Here is a 24069-nt window from a genome sequence, read left to right on the forward strand (position 1 = left end):
TTATCAATGTTTGTTTTGGCCTTTATGATTAAAATATCCTTTACTGATTGATAATAATCTTCCGTCACATTTAATGTGATAAGATAAGCAATTATCATTCGATAACCTTTTTCTTACTGTTAGTCATCCATAAATAAATAAAAAATACTTTTAAATAACAAGACTGTTGTTTATATACAAATTGTAATTGTCAAAAAATATATAAATTACATTCATATCCAAAAAAGTTAAAGTTGCATCTATGTTAGTGCGCCTCAAATAACAAAATCGCTACATTTTCAAATCGTAAAAATTATTATTTACAAGTGCAAAATATATCTAAGTGGCATCATAACAAAGCCTGTAATAAATCTTAAAAAAACGTAGCTGTAGGCTATCTTCGGGGTAAGTCGTTAGGAGAGTACTTTGTTGCCCACTATACTTCATAGTGTCAGCATATATAGGTTACTCGCTGTTGACCAGCTCGAACCATTGGCGCATGGCTTCGCTAAGCACCAGGGGCAGCTGGTTGAGGTCCCGGACAATCACATAGTAGGGGAACGGGAAGCTTTCCAGGTAGGAACTGATGCTCACTGATCCATCTGCGTTTACCGCCACATGTTGTATGTCCAGAATGGAGTTCTAAAAGTAACCAAAAATCAATAAAACTCATATGGATTAACAACAAAATTCCTTACCTTATTGTCCGGATTGTCGATGATGATGTAAACCAGGAAGATGCGCTGCAATCGCGCCAGCTTTATGGCGTTCTTGACTTTCTGCGCACCCTCGCTGAATATATTCCGACCATCGCTGAGGATAAGCAAAAGGTTTTCAAACAGGCCATTATCGCCGCCCAGGCCGCTTTCTTCCGCATTGGCCGTGCGTATAAAGTCCAGCAGGCCGGCTATCTTGGTCTTGTCCTGGTCGAAGTTCAGGGCGTTCACCAGGCGTGGCCCGTCGAACTGCTCCGTGTGATTGAGGACGATTTGCGGCGCCTCCCCGAAGGACACGATGCTCAGTCGGCCACTTTCCAACAGAGTCAGTGCCTGCGACACCAAAGAGATGGCCTCCAGAGTCAGCGTCTTGGAGTTGTTGTGGTGCATCGACTTGGAATCGTCGATGGCGATGGTGATCTTGTAGTCACGCTGCGCCGGCTTTGTGCGTCGCAGCCAAATCTTGTCCTTGCGGAACTGCGAAGCGATGTAAGGGATAATCTTCTTCATATTGATGCGCCGCCCGGTGCGGTAGTCGCCCTTCAGCCGCGTACACTTGGTGGGCTCCAGGATAAGGCGCAGTTGCTCGCACAGCTCCCGAGCATTCTGGGTCATGCGGTTGGAGATGCCCTGCCAACTCTCGTAGTCCTCGTGCTGCGGCTGTGCCTGGAACAAATCGTTTAGTATGGGTATCACCATATCAAATGATAGAAAACCTACCCCTCGGAATGTGGTCAGTTGCTGCTGATACTGTTGCCGCAGCTCCATCTGCTCCGCTGAGCTCAGCTCCTGGGCCTGCGAGCTTTTGTCCAGCAGGATTTCGGTGCTGTTTAATCATAGAAAGATTTGTTTAAATAAAAAATAACAGAGAAAAAGGAAGTATTTAATACTAACTTGCTGTGCGCCGTGGTTTCAGCACTGCGAGGAACCGTCATGGTGGGCACCACTTCGCCCTCAATCTCCATGCCCTCGGGTGTTTCCAGGCGCTCCTTCGACTGATCCGTCTTGGACGGCTTGTCGGACTTCTGCTCTGTCTTCTCGGCACCCAGCTGCTCGAGTTGGGCATCATCCTCCGGCGCTACTGCTGGCTCATCGGTTTCCATCAATTCGTCCGCATTCTCCGCTTCATTTTCATCCTCGTTCGGTGGCTCATCCTCCTGGTGCTGAATCTTCTTGGACTGCTCTTCGGTGGCATTGTCCAGCGTGGTCTTGTCGCTGTTTTTGGGCTCCTTCACATGCTGGTACTCTTCGGCTTCTGCCTGCTCCGTGGGTTCCGGCTTCTCCTGGTCAGCACTGTCCGCTTCCTTGGACTCCTTTAGCTGGTCAATTGTCTTAAGTTGCTTCAACTTGTTTTGCTCCGCTTCGCCTGCAAGTTAATAAGTTGTTTAAAATGGAAGTGAATGTGAATGATTATTTTGCCTGCTTACCTAAGGATCGTTCCTCATTGGTTCGCCCCTGTTTGCGCTTCTCCTGCGTTTGCCTTTCGTTCTTGCGCTCCTCTTGGGACACCGTTTCCTGGGTCTCCGCAATGCCCTGATGGCCACCATCGTTGGTCTGCAAATAGGTTTCAAGTAAACACGAGTGGAGTCAAATGTAATTGAAACCAAAACTTACATCGTTTTCGGCCTGGCCAACGCCATCCTTCTCCTCGCCCGTCTCCTGCTCGTCGAGTTTCTGATCCTGCTTGATATCCGGGTCCTGCGGCTGCTGCACCTGGTCCGCTGAACTGCTCTGCTCGGTCTCCGGCATTGACTGGACATTCTCCTCCTTGCTGGCCTTGTCCTTGGACTGGGTGTGCTCTTCCGGCTTCTCCTCGCGCTTTTCCTCATCCTCTTTGGCATCCTCGGGAGAATCCTCGGGCTTTGCTTCGTCTTCTTCGTCCAGTTCGCCGCGTGTCTGAGTCTCCGGCTCCTCCTTTTCGTCCTCGGGAGTGCTTCGTCGCCCTCGCCCTGATCCTCCTGGCCTGGCTTCGCTTCGGTGCCCGCCTCATCTTCCTCGGAGTCACTGCCGTCGCTCTGGGGATCGCCTTCTGCCTCTGCCGCAGGCTCCTCCTCGCCATCAGCCTCGGGCTCCTCGGCCGGCTGCATGTTCTCCTTCATGGCGTCGATGTCAAAGGGATTCTCGTCCGTGGGCTGCTGCTCCTCCTGATCGTCGTGAGCCTCGTCCACGTTATTCATGTCGCCCAGGTCCATTTCCTCGGGCTCTGGCGGCTCCTCCAGCTCGTTGTGCATGGCATTGGTCTGCTCCTCGTCCATTTCGGGGTCCTTCATGTCGTCAATGTCCTTGGCCTGCTCCTTGCGCTTGTCCTCGCCGCTCGGCTCATTGGTGGCATCCAAGCCGTCCTTTTCGTGCTCATCCTTGCCATCCTCCTTGGCCGCATCGTTCTTCGTGTCCAAATCGTTGTGCGCATCCTTCTCATCCTTGCTGCCCTTGCCCTGATCCTCCTCGTTCATCTCAGGCTCCTGCTCCTCCTCCTCGGGCTTCTCCTCGTCATCGCCCCAGATCTGGTCGTCCAGCTTTTCGGCTCCCTCCTCCGTCTCACCCATCTCCTTGTTGAGATCCTCCTCCTCTTCGGACTCACCGCTGTCATCCTCCTCGGGCTTCTCCACATCCTGCATCTTGGCATCAAAGTCGTCGCTCATCTCGATGCCCTTCTCCTCCTTGCAGTCGGGCTCCTGCTTGTCGCCCTCGTCCTTGCGGTCCTCTGGCCGCTTGGCATCGTCCAGCTGATCCTCGGACTCGATCTTGTCGGAGGCATCGTTTTCCCCGGTGCCGTCCTCCAGGCCAAAGCCCTCGCCGTTCTTGGAGTCCTGCTTGGACTGACCCTCCTCGTCCTGCATCAGATCCGGCGGCACACAGAAGCCCTTGCTGCCGATCTCCACGAACACGGTGAGCACTATGGACAGCATCTTGGCGGAAACCTTGTGGGTGGCTAGCTGCTGGAGCAGCAGATAGTCGCCAGCAATTGGTACTGCTCCAGGATGGGCAGCAGACCAATGGCTCGTCGTACGCATAGGAGCTTATCCTGATCCTCGGAATTGGAGTGCTTCAGCACAAGGAGTACATTGGACAGTTTGGCGAGCACACGGGGCAGACTTAGCTGTTGCCAGTCCGTGTTGAGTTGCCCCGTGAGGCACTTCTTCAGATGCTGTTCCTGCAGCGCCTCCTTCGATTCCTGATCCTGCTCCTGCTCCTTGGCTTCTCCATTCTGAGGCCCCTCTTCCGGCCTGGCATGTTGCTTGTAAATCTTCTGCAGCGATATAAGCACACTGTGTGCTATGTTGGCCAACTCGGTGTCCGCATTGGCCAGGTCTATGGCCTCCGAGCTGATTTCGGTGGGCTTTTCGGTTCGCAGACTGGCCAGCAGCTCAATGAGTGGTTGCGCCAAGGGCAGATGATCACTTTGGCCGGCACGCAGTAGTTCCAAGGTCTTTTCCATGATCTGCAGTATCTGCAGATAGCTCTTCTGGTAGTAATCACACTTCTCGCTGGGTAGGAACTCCAGATTGGCGGAGCTCAGCTCGCATAGCAACTTTTGGCTGCTGCCTACGATCTGTCTGCTCAAATCCTGGAGCTCATTTTTGGCCAAGGGAATGGTGCGCACCAGTAGGCTGTTGCCGGAGTTTTCGTTAACCGAACTTGGGGCACAGCTCAACAGCAGCTGCCACTGCTTCATGACATAGTGAATCTGGCAAAGATTACTCTTTATATCCGTGGCCATGTCTGCGTTCCTCACAAAGCTCAGAGCTCCTAAATTGCTCTCAGCTTGTGGCACAATCTCGGCCAGCTTGCGCAAGCTATCCAGTGAGTTCCTCAGTTCATGCAGCTCCTTGGTGGATCCGGAAAGCTGCTCCCGCTGCTGCTGCACCAGGAGAAACAGGTCCACAGCGAAACCCTTGATGCGTTCGATATTCGGAGGACCCAGCTCCGACAGCGGCGTCAACATAATGTTCTGCAACAGCTTCAACTTGAACACACTCTTCATGTAGTACAGGTCCAGGTGCTCGTCCAACTGCTGGGCACTGGGATGCAGGCGTGGCAGCATGGAGCGAATGGAGTAGGGAGACAGCTGGAAGTCCTCAAACTCGCTGCGCAGCGAGAGCTCCAGGAGACCGGTCTTGTAGCTGGCACCCAGCCGATGCAGCGTCTTGAAGAGATCGGTGAGAGCCTTGCGCTTCTGCTGCAGAATCTGCTTGGCCTCCTGCTTCTGCTGGGGACGCTCCTTCGAGCGATCCACGTTCAGAGCACGCAAGTGCTCACATCGCTCCAACTGGCTGGCCAGCAGGTCGTCCAAGTCCGTGATTAGTTCGCCGTAGGGAGCCTGTCCCAGGGTTTCCTTGACCACATGACGGGCCGTCCGGAAGTGCTTTTCCAAGCGCTGCAGCAGGGCATTTTCCGACACAAACTCGGCCGGAATGTTGAACTTCTCCAGCAGCTTCTCACTGGCCACGAACTGCTGTCGCTCCGTATTCAGATACCTAATCTTGTTGTAGTTCCTCAGGCCCTTGCCCTTGTCGGTGCCAAAGGTGTAGTCCCTGGCCGTGGCATCCTTGGGCTGGAACACCTCGCTGATCTTCTCCTGCAGCGCCAGTCGATACTCCTTGAGGAACTTGTTCAGATTGCGGTGCACACTGGCCACACTGTTGCGCATGCTGAAGTAACTCAGATCCTTGCTGTAGCTCTGGATCTTGACGAACTCCTTCAGCTTCTTTTCGATGGGCGAGCGTCGTGATTTGGCAGAGTCTGCGATCTCGCCAGCAAACTGGGAGAAATACAGCTGGAGATTGTGCAAGGCTGCGATTAGCGGAGGCAATCCCTCGATCTTTCCAGCTCTCTCCACATTGTGCAGGTACAGCTCAAAGCCCTGAAGGAGCTGCAGCCGTATGTGGAAGTCACCATAGCACGAGGCCTCCACAAACTGTCTCAAAATGCGCACCACTTGCGGCAGCTCCAGGCGCTGTGCCTCTCCCAAGTCCTGGGCATCCAGCAGTTGCTCCTGGGCGAAACGTTGCTCCGCAAACTTGATGTCCGTGTAGGACTGATCGAGTTGCTGTTGATGGAGGAACTGCTGCAGCAGATTGTAGATGAAGAACCAGTAGCGATAGGCCTGCAGCTCCACTTGGGCTGCCGTCTGTCCCAGGCAATTGCGCCAGTGCTGCAGCTCCAGTCGTGTCCAGCGTTGCACAAACTCGGCCACCTCGATTTCCTCCGCCACCAGATTGTTCTGCCTGTGGGCCACCTCATTCCAGAGGGCCAACTTCTGTCGCAGCAGCTGGAATCCGGTGTTGAAACGCACCACCGGGGCATGGGCAGGCAATCGCCGGATGCGCGAGATCACCAACTTGATGTCTGCCAGGCCAGCGTGCTCGGGATACTGTTCCAGTTGCTCCAACACACGCTTCTCTATGCGCTCCATCACGCTGAGGCAACTTTGGATTTCGCTGATATTGGAATCCTTGTAGAAATCGTAAGGGGAACTAGCCACTCCCTCCTCTAAGTCAATGTCCTTAAGCTGTTTCTGTTGCAGGGCCAAGCCAAAGGCCAGACCATTGCAGGCCCTTTCGTCCAGATTGGAGCCCAAGGCTGTCTTGTAGTGGCCATGCAAATGGGCAAAGACCTGAAAGCGTGCTCGGTACGGGGCAAGTAGATGAAGCTCCGATTCCTTCGATGACTTGGGCTGCTCTCTGTAGTAAACCGGAGTGTGCTGGGTCATGACCTCGATGAAATTGCGCGCCAGGAAGGCATAGTCCTCCTCGACCACAATCTGCGCCTGCTTGGCCTTGGCACTGGCCTTCTTGTCCAGCTTCAGCACCTGCTCCAAGGTGGGCTGCGACACGAACTCGGCAAAGTCCTCGTCCAGGTTTGTGGGAAAGTTCTGCTCGATTTCCTGCATCTCGATGAGCTCCTCGCTGTCCACTCCTCCCTTGGTCTTGGTCACGTACAGACTCTCCGCCTCCGCTTTGAGTTGGCAGCGACGCTGCTCCTCCTGCTGCCAGGTTTGGTTGCAGATGCTCAGGGCATCGTCGTAGGATGCAAAGGTCGTCTCGTCTATCACACTTCCCAGCGAGATATAGTTTCTCAGCTCAACCAACTTGGCCTTTAGCAAACGGAAGTACTCATACTCGCTGTGTGGCAACTCGGCCAGCAATCCGTAGAGCCTGCTGTTCCTGATAACCAGTGGCTGCTGCGATGGGAATTGCACTATGTCGCCGATGGTTTGCTGCAGCTGCTCCGCCTGCGAAACACTGCCGGCCTGCTGGACCCTGGCGAAGATCACCTTGAGGGACTCCAAGCCAAAGCGCAGCTGGTTCACGGCGCATTTGATGGGCTCCACGAAGTCCTGGTAGTAGGAGGAGTATCTGGCGAGGGTGTGATGCACGAATCTCTTGGCATTGGCCAGCCACAGCTCGAGTTTGCCCAGCACCTCGGTGCTGCTCTTCAGCTGCGCACTCGTGGCCGCCTGGGATCCTGTGAAGTTAACCCATTCGGAGCTCACAAGTCGGAACAGCTTGTACAGCGACTCGCAATCGCCATTCGAGTGGAGGAAGTGCGTAATGTCTTGGACCAGGGCGGCGTACATACACTGTTCCGGACGCAAGGCCAACTTTTGGGAGAGCTGTTGCTGTCGCTGGTGCGCCGCCTTCAATCTGACCTCCAGTTGGCTGCAAATCTCCTCGCCAAAGTGACGGTACTTCATCACAATCTTCATGAAATCATAGGCTGTGGTTAAGGTGCTCAGACAACTAATATCCTCCGCTATATACTGGTTCTTCAGGCGGTTCTTTTCCACGGGATCGATCAATGGGGCATTGGTGAGCAGGCACAGCTCAATGGCTCCCAACAAGGCATTAGTTAGGGAAACATCAAAGGCTGTTGTCATGGCGTCCTGGTTGATGTCGTCCTTTTGCAAAATTTTCAGCATTTTTTCCAGTTCTTGGGCACAGCTTTGGAAGCCTTCGTTAGGTTTCTGCTCACGCTGACCTAAGTGGCTCACATATTCCAGCTCCTTGAGCAGTTGACTGGCGTTCTCCTGGACCTGTGACAGATTGTTGACTCTGCCACTGTATTTGGAGCTCAGGAGCTGGGAGTTCTCCCACAGCAGATGGCGCGTTTGCTGCAGGGAGGTGCGCCACTCCTGCAACTCGCTAAGGGGCACCGATCGCAGCTGTCCGTTTGGCTGGCAAATCAGTGACAGGAAGACGCCCGACAAAGCGGGACCCTGATAGACCAAGCGACTGGATATCTCTGTGCTGCCCTCTTCCGAGGGTCCTTGAACGCAATCCAGACGGTTGGAAAGATTCTCAAACTGATAGCATTGAATGGCGTTACGATACTGCCTTTGATAAGTGCGCAATCCCTTGTAGCTGCTGCCAATCTTCTCAAGCAGTGTTTTAAACTCCTCTTGATCCTGCAACCCATTCAATTCCTTCCTTAGTTCCATCCAAGCACTGGTTACTTCAGCATGGGAAGCACTCTCGAGAGTTTTCAGGCAATGCCAGAGATTGCTGTTCAAGGTGAGCAACTGCTCTGTGTAAAGGGGATTCACTTGCTCATCAAAGTCCTCGCGCTGAGTTCCCGTCAACAGACGCTCCATAAATAGTTCCCTTAAGGCAGCCAGTAATAATTGTGGCGTGCTGGCAGCTACACTTTCTGGATGAATATACGAAGAGCTATCCTCCTTTTCGACTTCCAAGAGGGTCTTCAGACTACTGAGATCCAAGTCCAAATCAAATCCGTTTTCTGTATTAGCTTCCTGAGCCTCCTTTAACTTTGTTTGCAGTCTTTGCAGACGGGACTGAAGTGTCTCATTCGTCAGGGAGCCACTCAATTCAAAGGGCTTAAGTTGAAAGCCATGGGTGTTATTGCGAAGGAAGGAGCGCCACTTGTTTGCCTCATCTGATTGCAGTAGCAGCCATTTCTTGAGCCAAGAAGACAGCTCCAAATTGCCATAGTTCGGTACCACACAGAGCAGTTTTTCCAGTTCCTCCAATTCTGTGTGAAGTTGAATCTGCAATTCAAAGAAATAAAAATGTAGAACTATAATTTAAAATCCTTACATTTCACTCACCTGTTGATCCTGATAGTAAGGCTGGAACTGGGTAAACTGCTTTGAGTATATCTTGCAAGACACATTCAAAGGCCTCCTCGTCTCCTCAATGTACTCCTTTATTTTAAGAACATACTCTTGAATAGTAGCCAATTTTTCGCAGGAATTTTTGGAAGTCAATTGAAGTAAGGGATTCAGAAGGTGCTTCTCCAGCCACTGGAAATGTAGCACCAGCTTGTGCATCAGCGGCACATAAAGTTCGGTGTTAATTAAAAGCTTCTGCTGTGCCGTAGTCAATAGTCGATTGAACCAATGGAAGCGGGTCACCAATTGCGCATACTGCGGCAGATCCAAGTCAGCTTCCTCCAAATCCTCCAACAAACTGCTGTGCAGGAGCTCAAGGAATGTCGAAAGGTTTGTTAGGAAGTCATTGGCGAACTTCACAGTCACTTGTTGCTTCTGCAAAGCCTGTGAATACTGCAGGGCATTCATTTTGTGTACTGCGGTTTCACAATTAGTGGGAATGTCATCTACCACAAGGCGCGACAGGAGCAAAGCACTTAGGTTTAAAGGCTTTAGTTCCGAAACCGCAATATGTGTAGAGTAATCCCTGAGTCTAGGGAAGAGATTTCGATTCCAGGGCAGATTAACCAGAGCTGCTTTTACACTTTTACTCCTTTTCTGCAGGCAGTTGAAAAGATTCTGAGACAACTCTTGCATGGACGTGTGTTCCGACAACCAAGGCTGCAGGTAGAGATGTCTTAATTCCAAATCACCAAAGGCCGAAGACTCGTAGAGTATGTACAGGAAGTGGCGAATGAGTTGTTGAGGATTTAGCTCATTCAATTTGAGGTTTTCCATCTTTTGAAAGAGCGCAGCTAACTGCTTTTGGGGAATAGTTTCCCCCGAGGATCCATCCAATAACACTTTCAGGGCCACTGCCTGAAGTTTGACTAGTGTCAATGAGTTTAGGTTTCCAGAACTGAGTATAACATCGCTGAGGAAATCCTGCTGGACAGTAGTCACTTCCTCAAACATTCCGGTTTGGGCCAGCACCACCTCGCGCAGTTTGTTTTGGTAGTAGGACAAGCCAAAGCCCATCAAATCTGTGCTGGCAGAGTACACATAGACCTCCATGGCGGCCACGTAAATAGCACGTTTCAGTTCATAGCCAATCCTTTGGTAGGCAGCGCTCAGGAAGGCAAAATGTGTGAGGTGCGAAATGGAGTAGCTATTAAACTCGGTCAGCTGAGTTATGCCCTTGTGAACTCGCAGGATGCAATCTATAGCCTCCGTTTGATGCACACCCTGCTCATGGACAAAGGCACGCATGTCATCCACGGAATAGGTATCCCGGGATAGGGAGAGCTCCACACATCGGTTGCGCATCGCTCGCGATAGTTCACCATTCTTGGGATCCACGGTTAGGAATGCTCGGAAATTGCTCGACTTGAAGACCACCTCAGCACTTTCCTGAGCAGTTATTCCCTTTTCAGCTATGAGTAAGCTTCCGTTTGGCTCGAAGACGGGATTTAGGCGATCCAGGACGGCCGAGGAACAAAGATTCACGTGCTCCAGCAAGATGAATTGACCGCATTTCAGTGAGGTGACAATCTGCGAGTCCACCCACTCGAAAGATCCTCCAGTGTTGAGGGAATCTGCCGTCTTGATGTAGGCTTGAAGTAACAGGAACTGAGACTTGGTCTCAGGCAATTGCTGGAATGCTTTCACTTGGCAGTTCTTTGGTGTGACCACCAGTAGCTGGATGATCTTGCCCAGGGAGTCCAGACGCTCGCCGAACAACTTGAGTTCATCTAATACGCTGTGCTGCTGATACTCTAAAGGGTATACATTTAAGGGGTCTCTTCCTTAGGTACACATTTCCACTTACCTGTTGTGACCTTGGCCAGTTTATTGTACTTGCTCCAGTAGTTCCACAACTGTTCGACAAACTGAAGATCAGTTTGCTGGACAAAAGCTCGCTGAACACAGGCAAAGACTAGCGCCTCCACCTTCTTGTAAATCACCTCCAAATGACGATTTAAATCGATCTGGGATAAGAAAAATAAAGTTAAATAGGTGGATCAAGTTCAAAATTAGGTCGTAAATCTCACCTGCTGAAAACTACCAGTCACAGAGTCATCAATTATATCAGTATTGCACAGGCGATTGGAGAGCACACAGAGGGCATCGATCAGCTTGGTTTTGCCACTGTCTGTGGATCCGCAGAGCAGCAGTGGCTTCTCCATGTGCACGGCCTCGACGATTTGCTTGAGCAGCTGCCTCTGGCTGTCCAGCAGCAAAGGGGCCTGCTCCTGTCGAGTGGCCAAGTCCAGGACATCGGCTTGTTCCCGCTCCAGAACCACGTCGTTGAGATACACCTTATCCGCGGTCCAATAAAGAGCCACATCATCTGAAACCGCATTCAGCTCCTCGGCATTGCATTGGAAAACGTTTGAGAAGACATTGCGGATGTATGATTTATCTTGGTCACAGCGCATTCTTTGGTAGTAGACCAACTGCATCCTTTCGTAAAGTGTCAGTAAGAAGTCTTTGAAAGCAGATTGGAAGGAGGACGGTGTGGATGCCATGATGTAGCCAGTTTGCGGGTTGTGAAGCAGATCGCACCAGCGGAGAATGTCACGCAGATTGAACTCATAGGGCCCGCCCTTGTAGCCAAACTCCATGGAAGAGACGCCGCGATCTAGTAGCTCCGAAAAACGCACCAAGCGAGCGGCCAAATCAAAGGGATTTGATTTAACCGAAGCTTCTTTTCCGGCGTAGATCTCAAAGATGTTACCTTCGGTTTGCTCACCGCGCAGCTCCAGGAAATGTTCACTCAATTGATCAAAGTACTTGCCATATTTCACATTCACCACATGAAGCAAATCCTCGGTGGAAAGTTTACGCAGATACACTTTGGTAAATCGATTCAGGAAGGACTGGGGCAATCCCTTGCGACCGCCGCCCTGCTTTAGAGGATTCTGGCAGGCAAAGATGCGAGTAGAGCCAGCCAAGTGGAAGCTCTTGTTCAGCTCCGGTATGTAGACCTCTCCGCGATGATCGAGCACCGCATTGAGACCTTCCAGCACGGATTGGGGGGCCAGATTGAGTTCGTCCAACAGAATCCAGGTGTTCTTTGCCTTCAGAGCGGCCAGAAGTGGACCGTCGCGCCACACAAAGCTGCCCATTTGTCGACCGGAAGTGGGTGTGCTCGATTCCAATAGGTTATCCTCCGCCGGCAAGTCGGTGCCAAACAGATCAGCCAAATCAGTGTGTTCGCAGAGATTGATGCGCACAATCTGGTAGCCAATGGCAGCCGCTATGCTCTCCACAATGGAGGTCTTACCCACACCAGGTGGACCCTCTAGGAGCACTGGTTTCTGAAGGGAAAGGGCAGACAGCAGACGGAAGAGATTCTGCTTTGTAGTGGGCGCATCGAAGAGGAAATCTTCTTTAGCTGGCGTCAAACGCTCCTCGTTTACATCTATGAAAAAGGGACGAATGCCAAAGTTGGATTCATCCAGCTGGACCTCAAGACCTCGCTTCTTGCTAACTTCCTCCAGCGTAAACTGCTCGTTTAGAATTAGACCTGCTTGTTTGATGGCCTGCTTGATGATACTGGTTTTCAGCTGCTCCACCTGCTCCTGCGATTCGTGAGGCAGCATTTCCAATGCATCCAGGAAAATGGTTTCCAAACCAAAGATGGCCTGCTCGGCAAAGCTCAGCCTGGCGTTGCTGATCATATAATTAGCCCAGGCTAAGATATCACGCACTGAGAACTTGAACTTTTCGTTCGTGTCGCGAATGTGCAGCACTATTTCTACCAGGTACTCGGCCACTTTATGGGTGTCGATTGTCTGCCCTTGGTGCTCCTTCTGTCGGCTCATGCAGTTGTAGGCAATCTCAATGAGGTCCTCCTTGTTGTCGGAGGGTAGGCACCAGACCTCCGTGAAGCGATTCCTTAAGGCAGGAGACAGCTCCTTCTTACCAAAATCACCGCCGGGATTCATGGTGGCAAGGAACTGGAAGCCGGACTTGGCCTGCACCACAAAGTCGGGATTCGCCTCCAACTCTGCGACGCCGCCCTTCTCGGCCAGCAACACCGTACGCTCCGGTTCCAGGATACAGTTGAGCCGCTCCAGCACGGAGTCCTCAGCAAGGGATATCTCATCGGCCATGAAATATGATCCCTCCTGCATCGAGTATATCAACGGACCATCGGCCCACTCGAAAAGTTGCGTGGATTCTTTGCCGCGACAAGGACGTAATCCTCCCAGGAAATCAGCTCCTTCGGTGTGCATGTGACAATTGAGGATGCGCAGCTGGACATCCGCAATGCTGGCAAGCAGTTGGCATACAGTGGTCTTGCCACAGCCCGTGGGACCAACCAAGAGCACGGGTTCGTCGAATTCCAAGGCCTTGGCCGTAACCACAGCCATGCGTGTCATGTTGCGGGTCCAAACGATGTCTCCTCTCAGTTTAAAGTTTCTAATGGCATCCAGGATTCTTCTACTCACCATGGAGGAACTCTCCCTCTCGGTTTGTATGTCAAACAGCAGCTGCAGATCCACCTTCTTGCGGAAATTGGCGAACAGGGTCTTCTCTATCAACTCATGCTCTTCCTGGGAACGCACTTTCGAGGACAAAACCAGGTAGCCCTCCTCCACGAGATGCTGGTTCCAGTCGTACCTGGTGTCCTCGTGCAGAGACTTATCCGCATGGGTATATCGGTTGCCCCAACGGAACAGATCGCGCAGGGTGAACACTTGTTTGGAGGTATTCTGGCGATGTTGCTGCAGTTGGGTCATGCACTGCACCATTTTGCGGGCATAGGTGGGTGGAATAAAGCAGCGCTTTTCCAAAATGGTCTCCAACTCCACGCGTGGTATGTCACCAAAATGGAGCTCTATAAAGCGATTCTTGAAGGCGCGCGAAAGCGTCTTCCTGCCGCCATAGAGTCCCGGAGGATTCTGCGTAGCAAACAGCATAAAGTTGGGATGAGCCTTTACCAGAGTCTGGGTCTCCGCGATATACAGCTCCCTGTTGTCATCCAGAACTCGATTGAGAGCCTCCAAAATATCAGTGGAGGCGAGATTGAGCTCGTCCAGTATAATCCAGAAGCCATGGCGCATGGCTTGCACCAGCACTCCTTCCCTGAAGGTTAACTTGCCATCCAAGTCCGCCGCATATGTGCCAATGTACTCCTGTAGATCCGTGTGCTCGTGGTTGTTGATCCTCAGACAGCGATTTCCACTCCTCTTGGCCACGTAGTCAATCAAACTGGTTTTGCCCGCACTCGTGGGTCCCTGGAGCAGGATGGGCAACTTGCCTATCGATATAATACGCGCCAAGTCCTTTAGGTTCTTCTTAACACTTTCCGTGAGAATGTAGTGGGTGCAGGGCTGTGCTTCCAAGTTGCCCGGCTGCACCCAGTAGCCCTCGAAGTCCAGGTAGTTCTCACCCAACTGGGGCAGCTGCTTGCTCAAAATAGCCTTGACATTTGACAACAGTGCATTCTGAATGAGCAGAAGAACCACATGATGCGAATCCGGATCCAATTGGGTGAGGAAACTCAAGCAAAAGCTCTCGTACAGATTCCGCTCGATGGAGCCGCACAAATTTCTCGCACAAATGCGCAAACTGCGGCAGAGAGTACGCAGTGAATAAACCGGACGATTTCCGAGGCCATCATTTAACTGGAGCTCGGACAGCTTGCGCAGCGATTTGTACAATTGGACGATGCTGTGAACGGACTTTCGCTGGATACCCGTATTTGCCAGATAATCACTGACCAACAGACTCAAATCCGCATCCGTTGTGAGTTCATCCACAAAGAATTCCGTGAAACGATTGCGTATGCCCACGGGCAAATCCTTCTTGCCAATGTCCGTATTGGGATTCATGCAGGCGAAGATGCGGAAGTCGGGATGCCGCTTAACGGGCGTAAAGTCACCACGTTCCAGCAGCACCACTGAGCCTTCCGGTTCAAGGATGGTCGAGAGACATTCTAGCGTCTCCGCGGAGGCCAAGTTAATCTCATCCAGCAAGACCCAGTCGCCATTGCTAATACAGTTGACAAGGGAGCCGGGTATGAAGGCGAAGGAGATGTTGATGCTCTTGTCCAGCTGCATCTGAAGCTTCTGCAGTTTTTCTCTCAGCGTCTGCCATCGGGGAAGCAATTTGTTAAGCTTTAGCTCCGGATTCTTGGCCACCTGTAGGCAGATGTTGATCATGGTTCGGATTATCACAGAGTGACGACCACTGTTATAGTAGGGTGGCGAACAAGCGCAGAAACTGAAAGTTCTTCTCCTGATTAAAGGTTTCGGAAAGAAGATACTCGAATTCGTTGCGCAGAGGTGCCAGCACATAGTTCAGTTCCACGGGCTTGAAGCCGCCAACCAAGTCGGACACGTCCGACTGGTTGTTCATGTTGACCACCACCAGTTTGTGTTCCGTTCGCTCGGCCAGGTATTGCACCGAAGAGGTCTTGCCCACTCCGGTTTCGCCCACCAAAAGCACAGGCTCCGAGTGACTGACACACACGGCAATCCGCTCCAGGATGCAGCTGGCCAGTCGAGTGAAAGAAAAGGTGGTCCGCTTGCCTCCAATCTTTCCAATAGCCCGCTTTGTTAGCTGAGTTAACTTTTGCCGCTTGAGGTCCTGCTCTGAGGTTTCCTCGTTCTCACTGTTTTCCAACTCAGATTTAGCCAGAAGGGTAGCTCTTCCGATTTTTATGTGCTCCAGGCCAAATTCCACATCTGGTTTGTATTCATTGGCGAAATGCTCGCAACGGGAACGAATGATGCCCAGCTTGGCTCCGATACTGGTGATCAGGGTTATCTTTTCTCTGCTCTGCGGAAGATATGAGCAAAAAACATCCACGGCGTTTTGGAAAACAAAGTAGGCACATTCCGAGCTGGTCACCGAAAATTGTGAATTGGAGCGGTGGCACAGCTTCACCAAATCACGGGTGGACACTAATCTGCCCGAATTGGGACTGGAGGTCAGGGAAACCTGTTCGAAGGGCAGGGCCACATATTTCTCCGTGTTGTCCGCCTTGTCGCCCGATTCCTGCTGCCTCAAATTATCTGCCGATGTGTGATGCCCACTGGAGAAGGTGAGGAACACATCCACAATGCGATTGGCCACAGTAGCCAGCTTGGGATAGTTGGTGCTGACCACTTTGCAAAGCTCATTGCGGGAAAGGGGTAGTATATTGATGGTATAAAGATATTTGTCCAGCAGGGAGTAGAGCGATTTTTGGCTTGAGTTGCTGGCCGATTTGTTGGTGCTATGGGATTAGGAAAACAAATTAAATAAGGTTACTTTATTGCTTGATTAAATTCTTACCGCACTGTGACAAACAACTGAAAACCAGGCTCTATTTTCACGGAATCGCGGAAACCGGGAACACTAAGGCACCGGCGTTCTAAAAGGCTGCTCAGAATGGTATAAGTGTCTTGGGTGGCGGCATCCAGATCCTCCAGCAACAACCAGTATCCATGCATGACGGCCTTTAATAACAAGACTATTTAATAAAGACTGAAATATATAAAAGGATTCAGTAACTCACCTGCGTCAGAACTCCCGGCAGCCAAACAAACTCCCCGGGCACATCGGTGCAGCGATATTGGCCTAGTAACATTTTGCTATCGGTCTGATCTCCAAGCTGAATACGTAGAAATCCATTCTTTTGCGTCGTCTCTCCCAAGTCAAGCAGTTCCTCCAGAGGTAACTCCTCCACTTTGCGCTTGTATCCCGCCGCCTTTGTCTTCTTTTTCGGTATCAGCAGTTGCTCCTCCTCTTCGGCTTTCTTCAAGGCCTTTTCCTTGATTTCAATCTCATTTGGCTTGGGGCAAATGCGTCCAGTTTTGCGGGCCAGGTACTCGATAAGCGTAGTTTTGCCACAGCCCACGGGTCCTGACAGGCAAATGGGTTTGGCAGCAGCCACACCCAGGGCGATACTACGTAGATTGACGACAGTTGAATCCACCTTGACAATACGATCGTAGCAGCCATCGGTGCTGCTATAGAACTCCAGGTTCTCCTTGTTGAAAGTGGGCAATAGAACGCCCTCGATGTTGGTCACAGCCTGATTGATTTCCTGCAGCTGCAGGCTCACAAGTTGATCGGAGTCGTCTGGTTTAAAGCTGCCAAGGGTGCTCCTGGCTAGTGTCCAAGCTTGCTCCCTTTCGTGGTCGAACTCCAGTCGCGTTTCAGTGGCTATTTGCTCATTTAAATCATTTAGCTGGGGCGCACTCATGTTGGTCAGCATAGCCATGATGTGGTTGCAGTAGAGCTGCGTCTTCGGGCTTGATGAATTGTGTGCATAGGTGGCTATAAAGCTGGACCAATCCCACAGCTCGCGGAAATAGGGTGTATCACTTTTCAGCAATTGATAGCAGCATGTGATGATCTCCAGATCCTCTAGGTTGAGAGAGTGATTGCCATTTTTTAACTTTTTATTGGGCAGGCTGTCTTCGCTCTGGCTTTTATCAAAGGGAGCTGGCTTGTTGTGGAAGTAGCTCTTGGCAAATCTGCAGGAGAAGAGGTTTAAGAATTGGTTTCTTTAGGGGAAAAATGACGAAGGGTCGAACCTTTGCGCATCCAGGGAGAAATCCAAGAGCTTGGCCAGCGCCGCACACTCCAGTTGATACTGGCCAAAGCTTTGGCCAGCCGAATCCCAGCGGAGCGCCATGGAGAGCAGCAGAAGCAACTGCTCCTCGAAACTCACGGCCACGGGCACCGTGTAAGCGGGCAGGGGCAGTTGCTCGCTGAGCGTCCGGAAGAGCCGCTCCACATCCTGGGGCACATATTTCTAAAACGCACAGAATACTAAGTATGCTAGTTTCCAATTACAACCAAGATAACTCACCTGCTTCTTGATGAACTTTTGTAAAGTTTGGGCAAACACGTTGTCTTCAGACCCATTCGAAATTAGCTGCAGCAATCGCTGGGCGCCAAGCCGCAGCTTGCTGGCATTCACCTCCATCTCTCCAGAAACTAGTCAACCGTATTTTTAGTTATATTTAAGTAATATTTACGCCTATTTTCGTTAAATTTCAGCACAATGTCCCGGAATGAAGAGCAAAACACACGCGATTTTAAAACACGTGCAGCACACACCAGCAGCGTTGCCAGCTAGCCTGCACACGACCATCTGATTGCAACGATATGGCAGCACTGGCGGTTTGTTTACCTTTTTTGCCGGCACGCCACTGAGATCTGGCAGCGCCAGCCGGCATGTTTTGTTTTGGTTTTTGTTATTGTGTTTTGCATTTTGTGGAGCTACAGTAGGCCCTCAATTATAGCAACAGAAACCTTTAATTAAATTTTTTATTTTGATCTAAGTGTTTATATTATTAAATAGCTATATCAGTTATATAAATATTTATTATTATTTTGTATATTGTCTAGAGACAAGAATATGTAATTTTACTTATCTTAAATGGTATTCAAAACAGTTCTTTTTAAATACATTATTTTAGGCTTTGTTGTGTTTAATTGTTACTCATATTAGGAAAATCTGTATTGGCTCAATGTGAAATTCAAAGATTTTTTGAAATTGAAATATTCATTCACATACGGTGCTTTGGCGTTGCCATGTGGCCAAAGCAACGGTTCTTTTAGCAAATGCAAGCCAAAGTTTAACTTCCGCTTTGCTCGTTAAAGCGCCTTAAAAACTTACTTTCAATGATTTCCAATTACCAAATATTGAATATCCACGCCCACTCCTGGACGGAGGAGGACAAACACCTGTTTCCGACAATAAGCAAGCCCGTTTCACATGGCGGATTCAGTTTGTCTCCCACTGGTCAATTCGAAGCGAACACAAAAAGAATAGGCTTCATAGTGGTGCCGCCGACTAATAGATTTCCCCTCTCGTTGCGGGACAATGAGCACGCCCAAAAGCCGGCGAAGATTCCCAAGTATTTCCTGGACAACATGTTCCTTTTCATCGAATCCTCGCGATTTGCCCTCCTCAAGCCGGCCAATATGCGCGTCGAGGTGAATGCCCACATCGTGTGCACCAGCGAAGTCCTGGAGCTGATAATGTGTGCGCCCTACGAGAACAAGACGGGATGGTCTCTGGGTGTCTCCCGGTATCGCAACACCATGTACATCTGTCGCGTGGACAGCGAACAGGCCGACCCCTTCGACCAGGACAATCTAAGGAGGATCATGCAGGAATCTTGGCTCAAGAAGCTTCAGAAATACTGTGTTTTCGGTAGGAGGACTCTAGAAACCCATAGTAGTAATCCTCTAATCCCATTACTATTTTCAGAGAACGGCATTGTGGGGCCCAAGAACAAGCATGGCTCTGAAGAAGCTGGAGCTTTTCATGGAGTGTTTTCCTTCGAACTAAATGGCAATAGAGTTCTGTTTGATTCACCAGTACTGGCCGAAATGAATTCCAATGGATTGTAAGTAGTTTGCCAAGAGATCCAAAATGCATTTCAAACATTAAAACTTTTTGACTCAGCTTTGGTCCTGCCCAAAACTGGGCGGAGCTGCAGATGCGTCTGGTGCACATGAACCGCCTGGATTGGACGGCCCACAATCGCACGGAGGCCCTTAAATGGTGGGTCAAGTGCTTCCTACTGGGCATTGAAAGTCTGTATATAGCCCTTCGCGATGAGCATGCCTTCGTGCTCGACATCCAGAAGACTTCTGTGCGGGATTTGTGGAAGAACTGCGTTAGTATACTAATTTTTATACATACCTATATAGCTTTGGCTTAGTTTAAGAACTATTGACACAAAGATCTCCCAATTCAGCAGTCTTCTATTACCTGATTTGCAAACGTATATTCCTTTCTTAGTGTGTTATTGATAATAATAAATGGACATCTTCTCCCGCAGGAAAAAGATTGGTCGACCATTGTGTGCGCCAACTTCTTGGTTCGCCTGCTGAACTGTATGTCCCAGGTCATGGCACCGGTCGACTGTCCGAGCACCGTATACATTTTTAAATACGACGCAATGCAAGGCAAAGTGGCCTACAAGGCCTTCCAAGGACGAAACCAATACACATTCATTCCCGACTGGTTTCGAACGATGCTAGATGAGCACATGGAAGACATATTTTCTAAGAACGAAGAACCGCAAACCATGCCAAAGTAGTCTCCAAAGGACTTTCAATTTAGATTTAAGGCACTGGACAACCACATGGAAGACATATTTTTTGAAGAAATAGGAAACACCAAACTGGTTTACTTATTTAATGAAGATTTAAGTTTATTGCGACATAATCATCAACTTGTGTTCGTACGCGTTTCATCACTATCAAATAATTTAATACAATTTTGCTCAAATATTGTGGAGAATGCATTCGATTTTACAAAAATATGGAAATGCTAGTTGGCGGCCAGTTTAACCCGGCGTGCAGCTTAGAGCTCGGTCTTCTTGGGCTTACCGCTGCGGTCGAAGCCCTTCAGTTCTGTGGTCGCCTCCTTGGCAATGTACTTGAGGAAGTCCTCGACCTCGCGACCCCCGTTGTAGCTCACTGGCTTGTTCTTGGCGTCCTTGGGCAGCCAGAACAGGGTGGGGAAGCCGCGCACATTAAACTCTGGCGGCACATCGTTAGCGGTGGCATCCATCTTCACGATGGCAACCTCCTCGTCCTGCAGCTTCTCGGCCAGCTCCTCGTAGATGGGGGTCAGCTTCTTGCAGTGACCGCACCAGGGGGCGTAGAACTCGATCAGCGTGTCCTTGCCGTTGTTGATGACCAGATCGTCAAAGTTCTTGGCCACGGCCACCTTGACGGGAGCGTCGTTCGACTCTGGGACAGCCTCGCTCTTGATGTAGGGCTCCAGCTCATTGCCCAGCAGCTTCTCCACAAAGTCTTGCAGATTCTCCACGGAGAACTCGTCCTTCAGGGCGTATTTGAGATTCTTTGCATCGCGAGCCAGAACAACGGGCTTGTCGCCAACGAAGTCGTAGCCGTACTCGTTCAACTCGTGCTGGAAGTCATCCTTGGAGGCAATCGCAAAGTTGATCTGTCCCACAAACTCCTTGGCCACCTTGAGGACACGGTTGCGCCAGTAGTTGGTTCCCTTGGGGTTCTTCTGGTAGTCCACGCTGAAGTAGGCAGTGATCAAGGGGTTCTGGAAATCCTTGACCGAATCCTGAGTACGGTGACCCACCAGACCATGGCTGGAGTAGAGTGTTCAAATGTAAGTTGCTTTCAAAAAGAGTGGTAAGGAGTGGCGCCACTTACAAGTTCTCCTTGACAAAGGTGGTCAGATCGGAGTCAGAGCTGCCCTCAAACTTGATGGTGGATGACTCGAACTTGTTGCTCAAATGAGGGGCACGAATTAGCACAATCTTGTCGCTGCAAGGAATAGATATAAAATCCAGTGTGTTTTTAAAAATTGCATATTATCTAAGTGATTTAAATAAAACCCATACAAATTTTAAACCTTGTTAAGTAAGATATTTAAAATTAATTAATTTTATAGTTACTGCTTAAGCAATAATTCGGATTTTTGCAATGAAAAAAAGGTTTAACTCTAAATAAAAATCAACATAAATTAAAAATTAAAGCTTTAAAATGTTTGCAATTCAAAAATAATTGTTAAACTCACTTTATACTTCAGTGAACCCTATTTTAACATTTTACAAAACAAAAGTAGCTACAAAAATTAAACTCACATAGGAATTTGATTATAAGTTAACAAACTCTCACTTAAAACTATTTATTAACACTTATAAAATATATAAAACGAAAGGCAGTCTTGAAAATATTCGAAAACGAACTCGGTCTTGATCTCATCCTCCCACTTACGTTTCGCCCTGCTTCTCGAGGACTTCCTGGTCGCTGGAGTGTCCGAAGCGGTACTTCTCGCGGTTCTTGTCGGCGAACTTCAGGAAGACCTTCGCCAACTTGGAGTCGACGTCGCTGAAGTAACCGAACACAGTAGTGTCCTTGGTGTTCAGGAACTTGGTCAGCTCGGCGACGGAGCGCACGTTCTTGGAGGCGGGTCCCACCTGGGCGCGCATGTACTTGGCGATGCCGGCGGCCTCACGCGGTCCATTGTAGTCCTGTGATACCTCATCCTGACGGAAGATCTTCAGCGTGGGATAGCCGCTGACCGAGTACTTGCTGCAGATCTCCTTGCCAGCTTCCGTGCAGTCAACCTTGGCTAGTTTGATTGGCGGATCGTCGTCTTTGACGAGCTCTGCCGCCTTGGCGTATTCGGCTTCAATCGCTTGCAATGGCCGCACCTTAAAAATGAAGAACAACTCTTTTAGGACACGTCACATCATCATTTTGGGAACATCAGTTTCCAATTCATCATTTGTTATCAAGACAGCGGGAAGACAAGTTCCCGAAAAACTAGCTTGTAATTAAAGTTAGGGTGCGGGACTTATCAACCGCCTTATCGCCCACTCTAACATTAAGAACAAGTGCCTAATTAGGCCTACAGAGAAAAAAACTTTTTTTTTTAACTCAAACTATAGATAATTTAAGTCAGTGGTTAAGTGTACAATTAATATCAATTTTCGCAAATTATAGTAACCCAGTAATAAAGCAAATAAATCTTTTAAGTCTAAAGAATTATAGCACTTATAAAAAAGGCTTAAAGATTTGTTAAGATTTATTTTAAAGGTATAAGTTCAGAAATCTAAACAGCTCATAGTTTTCATTCTCAGTGTTTTTATGCTGATAAGGTTAATAAATGGGTATAATCATTTCCACAAAAAGTAGCACAACAACTCTTTGGGGATTTAAAGAGCTAGCATGCCGACCGGCAAAAAAAAAAAACAAATAAATTACTTAGCCAGTTCATTGCTCAAGTGTGAGTTTATAGTTTTCCCGTGATAATGGGCAAATACACATATTTGTTTAAGCGAGTAAATATAAATAAAAAAAAATGTACCATAGACACCATTTTTAAGGTTTTTAAGACTTCTAGCTTTGGATTGACTTTAAGCTTATATGGCAAAATAGCAATTATCTCTTGCACATATGGAATGGCCTAAAATAAAATAACTATCCAGAATACAAATGAGTTTTATAGCGAATTAAGCAGAACTTAATATTCTTTTAATGATTTTGATAAAGCTGGGATGTCTAAATCATTTTAATGAAGAAACATCCATAGATGAATTATTTTGTTATATTATACCAAATGCAAATTGAATGTAAATGTAATATGGTATAACCTATAATTCACAGTTTAAAGTATTAAAGATTAGTAATTAAGCCACATATGCACAAAGAAATATAAGTAAAAATGGGTGGGAATGTAATTACATGTTCTCTGCTTAAGATGATATGGTGTATAAACCCTAGTAAAGAAACACAAATCAAGACATAAGTATCCCTTAACTATCATTATCCACTGCTTAATGAGTCACAGACAAATAGACAGTAATTGTATGTATGTACATTGTACCAACTTGGCACCCCGCTCTTTAAAATGGCCGACAACACCAATACTTCCAAGTCATCTTTGTGCTTTTCGTTTCTCGTTTTCTTTCTTTTTTTTGCCGGCAAACGCTGACGTGTACTTTGCGATTGTGATTGCCGGGAATCGGCGGAATAGGGAATTGAATTAAAGTGCAGACGCAACAAGCTGATTAGCCACGATTTGCACACGCAATGCTGCTACTTTATGGTATAAACCCCTGCCACGCCCCTCACTTACCAGGGGGCGTAGAACATAACCAGCGTAGTTTCATGCTGTTTCAGTGTTGTGACAAAGTCATCGTCTCCCAGATCCAAAACATCCTGCTCCGATCCGGTGGAAATGGCAATGAAGCCGAGGAGGAGCACTCCAGCCAGTCGCCACATAGTGCTTTTGGGTGTTATTTAAATGTAATGTGAATTAAAGTCGGCCGTCGAACCGCCTACTACAACAAAAACTTAGGACCGGACCGGTTCAATTTTTTTCAACGATTGACTTTGCTTTTTGCCTCTTTCGCCACGTCGCTTCTTATTCTGCTTCGTGGTAGTGTGGCCAGATGCGGCTGGGGTGGAAATAACACTAGTGCCAAGAAAGCTAATATATTAATAAACTAATTTATTAAAAGCTTTCATAACAAAGTAGAACAAAGTTTTAATTTAAATTAATTTGTGTATAATTTTTATTTAATTTTTTGAAGTTATTTACTCAGTATGATATGCGCCAATATTTCTAATATTAATAAATTGAGAAGTTTTATATAAAAAGGTAACAAAATAATTATTTTATTTGTATATTTGTTTTCTTTTTAATTATTTAGTTTAGGTTACTTTTTATTTTGTGCAGAATTCCCCAAAAGCACCAACAATGCGATAAAATATGTAAAAAAATAGAACAAAGATCAAATATAAATT

General features: G+C 48.7%; 3 protein-coding genes across 3 annotated transcripts; 1 reads left to right on the top strand and 2 right to left on the bottom strand.

Moving 5' to 3' along the window:
* Positions 1 to 155: 155 nt before the first annotated feature.
* LOC128254434 (midasin) lies at positions 156 to 17888 on the bottom strand. The gene is given in 16 exon segments (XM_052983544.1): positions 156 to 621; positions 678 to 1361; positions 1416 to 1521; positions 1590 to 2061; positions 2123 to 2249; positions 2310 to 2629; positions 2632 to 3654; positions 3657 to 8703; positions 8764 to 10580; positions 10634 to 10793; positions 10857 to 15017; positions 15019 to 16036; positions 16096 to 16259; positions 16319 to 17282; positions 17343 to 17563; positions 17621 to 17888. Coding segments are annotated over 16 exon segments (16578 nt in total). The 5' UTR covers positions 17738 to 17888; the 3' UTR covers positions 156 to 444.
* A 436-nt stretch (positions 17889 to 18324) lies between these two features.
* Positions 18325 to 19883, top strand: LOC128254447 (protein cutoff). The gene is made up of 4 exons (XM_052983574.1): positions 18325 to 18973; positions 19031 to 19169; positions 19229 to 19442; positions 19608 to 19883. Exons 1-4 carry the CDS (start codon positions 18439 to 18441, stop codon positions 19866 to 19868), a joined length of 1149 nt encoding a protein of 382 aa, XP_052839534.1. The 5' UTR covers positions 18325 to 18438; the 3' UTR covers positions 19869 to 19883.
* Positions 19884 to 19956: 73 nt separating this feature from the next.
* LOC128254443 (protein disulfide-isomerase A3) lies at positions 19957 to 23717 on the bottom strand. Its single transcript, XM_052983568.1, is given in 5 exon segments — positions 19957 to 20900; positions 20965 to 21078; positions 21532 to 21943; positions 21946 to 21971; positions 23399 to 23717. Coding segments are annotated over 5 exon segments (1464 nt in total). The 5' UTR covers positions 23545 to 23717; the 3' UTR covers positions 19957 to 20134.
* Between the last annotated feature and the right edge of the window lie 352 nt (positions 23718 to 24069).

Source organism: Drosophila gunungcola, assembly GCF_025200985.1.
Source record: "Drosophila gunungcola strain Sukarami chromosome 2R unlocalized genomic scaffold, Dgunungcola_SK_2 000004F, whole genome shotgun sequence".
NCBI lineage: Eukaryota > Metazoa > Arthropoda > Insecta > Diptera > Drosophilidae > Drosophila > Drosophila gunungcola.

What these genes read in the sequence shown, in the direction of transcription:
- LOC128254447 (XM_052983574.1), top strand. Translation starts at nt 18,439, where the DNA reads ATGATTTCCAATTACCAAATATTGAATATCCACGCCCACTCCTGGACG. An exon ending in GAAATGAATTCCAATGGATT is followed by an intron (nt 19,170 to 19,228) that starts GTAAGTAGTTTG and finishes TTTTTGACTCAG; the next exon opens with CTTTGGTCCTGCCCAAAACT. An exon ending in GGGATTTGTGGAAGAACTGC is followed by an intron (nt 19,443 to 19,607) that starts GTTAGTATACTA and finishes CTTCTCCCGCAG; the next exon opens with GAAAAAGATTGGTCGACCAT.